The sequence below is a fragment of the Doryrhamphus excisus genome, linkage group LG4 (genome assembly GCF_037039965.1).
Source record: "Doryrhamphus excisus strain RoL-2023G ecotype Guam linkage group LG4, RoL_Dexc_Guam_v1.1, whole genome shotgun sequence".
Lineage (NCBI taxonomy): Eukaryota > Metazoa > Chordata > Actinopteri > Syngnathiformes > Syngnathidae > Doryrhamphus > Doryrhamphus excisus.
In genome coordinates, this window is record NC_136360.1 from 20,788,139 (window position 1) to 20,794,138 (window position 6,000).

General features: G+C 37.7%; 1 protein-coding gene across 1 annotated transcript in view; it reads right to left on the bottom strand.

Annotated features, from left to right (window-relative positions):
* Positions 1-4,014, bottom strand: part of arhgef18b (rho/rac guanine nucleotide exchange factor (GEF) 18b) — a 79,605-nt gene extending 75,591 nt beyond the window's left edge. Inside the window, exon 1 of the mRNA XM_058072732.2 lies at positions 3,933-4,014. Coding sequence (XP_057928715.2) covers positions 3,933-4,008 — 76 coding nt within the window. The 5' untranslated portion in view covers positions 4,009-4,014. The remainder of the gene's footprint in view (positions 1-3,932) is intronic.
* Between the last annotated feature and the right edge of the window lie 1,986 nt (positions 4,015-6,000).

Sequence of the window (6,000 nt, forward strand, 5' to 3'; positions counted from 1 at the left end):
TGAGACACCGACTGCGGACACCCCGCCATGAAGCATCCATGCCCATTCCCTCCCAACATGGCCGCCAGAGATGCTGTGGTGTAAACACGGCAGCGTGGATCATCTACTCTATTTTCTATAAGTCAAAATCACACGCCAGCGTCCATTTGTCTGCGTCCTGGCTACTCTATGTAAACATGGACACGGACGCCCTTTTATGGTTGGCCTTGCATCACACGCCCATGTGTATATGTGTGTGTGTGTGTGTGTTGCATGGTGGCCTTGTTATATATAGTCAGCCGTCACCTCGGTGTGCGTGCACCTTAAGTGAGAATCATCAGATGTTACATAAAACATAAAAGTAATCATCTTGTACTCCTGGACATCAGCGTAGTAGTAATATCAATAACAACTACTACTACCGATTATAATAATACATTATTACAAAAACTATAAAAAAAAATCATTCATTCATTTTCTACCGCTTATACTCACAAGGGTACACCCTGGACTGGTGGCCAGCCAATCACAGGGCACATATAGACAAACAACCATTCACACTCACATTCATACCTATGGACAATTTGGAGTGGCTAATTAACCTAGCATGTTTTTGGAATGTGGGAGGAAACCGGAGTACCCGAAAAAAAAACCCCAGATGGCCGAGGGTGGTATTGAACCCTGGTCTCCGCATTAACCACTTGACCACCGTGCCACCCTATAAAAAACAATTATTACAATAATACCATTATTATTGTAATAATTGCTATTGCTCATAGTAATACTGATAATTGATTTAATGATTATCATTCTGACATTGCTTTATGATGATTATTATGAACGATAATTATCCCTCATAATTATGATAAAATACTACTAATAGTACTGCACATATTATTAATGTTACTGTCAAAGATTGTATGAGACAAGAGTGAAAGGGGAAATAGAGAAGCAGCGTGCCAATCACAAGAGGAACCTGAAGGCATCATCGTCATCATGTGATTGAGGCGCATCATCAAGCGGTTGTGGATGGCGTGTACTGACCTTCATGTGGCGCTGTACACACACAGTATATAGTATATAGTATATAGTAGTATATAGTATATAGAGTACAGCAGGTAAGTGGAGGAGTAACAATATGGTCTTACTCGAGTGTACATTTAGCTGGTTAGTAACTGTGGGTCGGTTCCCTCGATAGCTAGCTTGTTAGCTACTAAGCTAGTGCTAGTTTACGTTAGCTTTAGCGCCGGTACTTATCAACTCTTAGTTGTTGTGTGTTCACTTTTTAGCTAATAAAGCAGGGACTCCTTTAGTGAACCAAAAAGCTTTACATTTTGGAGAAAAGTGGTAATAGTAGGAGAATAAAGTGTCAAATATATGAGAATAAATGCTAACACGTGTTAACGTTTATAATGTAGCAGCAAAACAGAGCAGTTGAGGATTTAGCATTTACATTAGCATGTCCTTAGCCGTTACATTAAGCTAACTGTTTTTTTCTTGGCAATTTATGACAAGATTCTGGATTTTTCAGTCTTTTTTTTTTCATAAATGTACAACTTTGTTTTCGTCAAATGATGATTTTTTTTGTCTGGGAAATTTACAACTTTATTGTCCCGCTGACTCAATATTACGACATTATTCTTATAAATTTTTGACAATATTGCGAGTTTTTTCTCGTACATTTACAACTTTTTTTTGTAAATTTATGACTTTTTTCAAAATTTCAGATTATTTTAATACTCCGTGGTAACAGGCATTGCCTGAAACAGCTATGACATGGGGGACTAATTTTATATTTGGCAGAGGTTTTCCTCGCAAGTTTACGCCTTTTTTCTCATAAATGTAAAAAAAAAAAAAAAGTAAAAAAAATGTAAATTTATTATTTTTTCCTCATATTTTTCAGAGAATAAATATATTCAATTTAGGACTTTATTCCCATAATATTAATATTAAAGTTTTTTATCACAACCAAAAAGCCTTACATTTTGGAGAAAAGTGGTAATAGTAGGAGAATAAAGTGGGAAATGTATGAGAATAAATGCTAACACGTGTTAACGTTTATAATGTGGCAGCAAAACAGAGCAGTTGAGGATTTAGCATTTACATTAGCATGTCCTTAGCCGTTACATTAAGCTAACTGTTTTTTTTTCTTGGCAATTTATGACAGGATTCTGGATTTTTCAACCTTTTTTTCTCATAAATGTACAACTTTATTTTTGTCAAATGATGATTTTTTTTTGTCTTGGAAATTTACAACTTTATTCTCCTGCTGACTCAATATTCCGACATTATTCTTATAAATTTTTGACAATATTACAAGTTTTTTCTCGTACATTTACAACTTTTTTTTGTAAATTTATGACTTTTTTCAAAATCTCAGATTATTTTAATACTCCGTGGTAACAGGCATTGCCTGAAACAGCTATGACATGGGGGACTAATTTTATCTTTGGCAGAGGTTTTCCTCGCAAGTTTACGCCTTTTTTCTCATAAATGTAAAAAAAAAAAAAAAAGTAAAAAAAATGTAAATTTATTATTTTTTCCTCATATTTTTCAGAGAATAAATATATTCAATTTAGGACTTTATTCCTGTAATATTAATAAAGTTTTTTATCACAACCAAAAAGCCTTACATTTTGGAGAAAAGTGGTAATATAGGAGAATAAAGTGGGAAATGTATGAGAATAAATGCTAACACGTGTTAACGTTTATAATGTAGCAGCAAAACAGAGCAGTTGAGGATTTAGCATTTACATTAGCATGTCCTTAGCCGTTACATTAAGCTAACTGTTTTTTTTTTCTTGGCAATTTATGACAAGATTCTGGATTTTTCAGTCTTTTTTTTTCATAAATGTACAACTTTGTTTTCGTCAAATGATGATTTTTTTTGTCTGGGAAATTTACAACTTTATTCTCCCGCTGACTCAATATTCCGACATTATTCTTATACATTTTTGACAATATTACGAGTTTTTTCTCATACATTTACAACTTTTTTTTGTAAATTTATGACTTTTTTTTCAAAACCTCAGATTATTTTAATACTCCGTGGTAACCGGCATTGCCTGAAACAGCTATGACATGGGGGACTAATTTTATCTTGGGCAGAGGTTTTCCTCGCAAGTTTACACTTTTATTCTCATAAATGTAAAAAAAAATTGTAAAAAAACTGTAAATTTATTATTTTTTTCTCATATTTTTCAGAGAATAAATATATTAAATTTAGGACTTTATTCCCATAATATTTATATTAAAGTTTTTTTATCACACATTTACCAATTTAGTCTCAAAATCCCAAATTATTTTAATACTTTGTCATAACAGGTTGCCTGGAGTGGTGACGGACATTTTTTTAAACAGATTTTTGTTCAAAGAAAGGCAATTTTTAAGAACTTTTAAGAAAATGAATAAGTACCAAATGTCTCTATGATGCGTTCAAGTACCAGAGAAAACACAAATGTCAATGCTTGAGGAAACAAGATGCTGATTGAAGCATAAAGACCCAAACTATAATAATAATGTGATCTGTGTGATCGTGTCTTTGAATTCATGAGGCATTCAGGGTACATGGGAAATATTTTCTCATAATAATAAATATGATCATTCAAAAACGTGTATACAAATGCTGTGTTGACAGTAATGTCACGGTGTCTACAGGTTTGCCAGCTCGTGCGTTGCGGTGAGAACCGACATGAAAACAAGTGATCTGACACAGCGAGAAGCTTTGATGATGTTTGGAAGCGGTGCTACACAAAGACACGCAGCATCCCCCACATCCTGTTTGTCTCTGATGTTGCTCTGAAGGTAACACACAAGACGCCCATCCATCCATCCATCCATCCATCCATTACTAGAACAGGAGTACTGCCATTGCTTGCAGTTTGGGAAGTTTCCTTTGATGGCAACACCCCCAAACCTTCACCCATGAACTCCAACATCTTGTAAAGTCCTACCTCTCTTGAAGGACCACCTCTTCATCCACAGCCTGGAAAAGGAGGGCCAGGAGTTGTTGAGAGGAGCGTCCGCCATGGCTGCAGCACAGCAAGGAGGTCGGGGTTCAAGTGCGGCACCACCGCATGAGGAAGACAAGGAGTAGGAGGAGTAGGAGGAGCGAGCATGAGAGTCAGAAAGGGGAGGAGACTTTCCGCTCATAGACTTCTCCGTTCATAGATGAAGGTGGAGCGCAGGTGCAGATCCGTTGTTTACATCTTCTATGTCTTCTATTTTGCTGTTCCACTACTTGATGGAAGCAACCAGGATGAAGCCATCATTTTTCCACGACCCCCCAGATCTTTTCCTGGCCAGAAATCATTCAAATCAGAGAAGGAGAAAAAGAGAAGTAGTTGTGTGCGGCGGAAGAACACCTCGTCATGCGTTACGACACTGAGGAAGGACAACGTCACTTTTGTTCTTCTTCTTTTTTGTCCCTTCATGATGTCTCCCAAACAGGAGGCAGACCCTTCCCATGGCAACGCATCAAGGAAAAAGAAAGTGAAAGTGAAATTAGACAAGGTCACATGCTCAGAAATGCGATAGAAAGATGGCTTCCTTCAACTTGTGACAGGATCCTATGAAGCTCCTATTGATGGAAATTCATGCCAATTAAAGGGGAACACATATTTCCCTTTTCTGTGCATTCTAGTTAATTCCAGTTAATATGAGCTAGCTAACAATGGGCGCCATGCAAAATATCTATTTTGACGCTATAGCCCTCACCAACAGTGTTCCATTTCACATAAGCGACTTGTATACTAACCAAGCTACTGCTGTATTGTTATTGTAGCAGCTAAGCTAGCTCGCCATTTGGCTACAAAGACTCAACAAGATGCTGGTTTGCATTTTTTTTCCGTCAGCATTTTTGACCTGAGGACCGGAACGCAAGTCTTGTGCTGGAAGACACAGACATCCGACATCGGAAGTGTTGTTGCTGTATCTGCGCTGCTGTTGTTGACGGAACTAGCATAAGTATGTGTATCAATGTGATGAGAAAAGAAGTTTTAAATCATACAAATATGGCAAAAATACTGCAACTATTCCGTGTTATCATTAGTGTACGTGTTAATGCATGATTATGCATGGATATCAAACCTTGCAAAATTTTTAAGAAGGCTTCACTGTCGGTATATAGGTGTGTCCCAATGACAGCATTGTTAGCTAGCTGAAATTAACCTGTTTTCTCATATGCACAGAAATGGGAAATAAATATGTTTCACATAAGGATTGGGAATTGGGAATGAAAATTCTCTCGAAAAAGTGCACTTCAAGACAAAAGGACAACCGGCCGCTGTCATGGCGCCAAGGCAATAAATGACATATCACGAAAAATAGAGCCAAGCTTACAAATCTCCTGAATTGTGAAATGTTGATGAATGAAACGTGTTTGGACTCCAACATTACTGTTGGACTTTGGTCTCCAACATGGCCGACGCTTCTTCTGGCCTTTGTCGATGTCATGGCCTTTGACGTGTCAAGGAGTACGTCGAGTCGTGACACCTTGAAGAATGATTCGTGGTTTTTTTTTAATGCTGCTTCAATGCTGGCTGGAGGCAAAGTGGAAGCAGGGATCAGCGTCACCTCCGCTTCACCACACTTCAAGTGGAAAAGGATCACAACGTTCCCACAGAGACCAGAAAAGCAGAAAAACACACACCTCACACACACACACACACACACACACACACGCACACACACACATAGCGCCTTTCCATAAAGTGTACTACGTACAGTTTGTAGGAATATGAAGGTCTTCAGTCGGCCGGCCTTCAGCTTCCTCTTTGTGTCGTTTGGTACAAACACAACTTAGTCTGCTGGAGTTCCTCATCCGTGTTGTCAGTCAAGAACGCCCTTGCTCGAGTCTGCACACGCATTGGGCAATGTTCCTACACTCCTTTAATAACACGACACGCACGAAGGCAATAAACTCTTATTTCTACTTTACTGCATTTTATTCTTTCTTTATTACTTCACTTCAACCTCACAGTTCAGGCTTCAACTTTACGGAGAGAAAGTAATACTTATCTC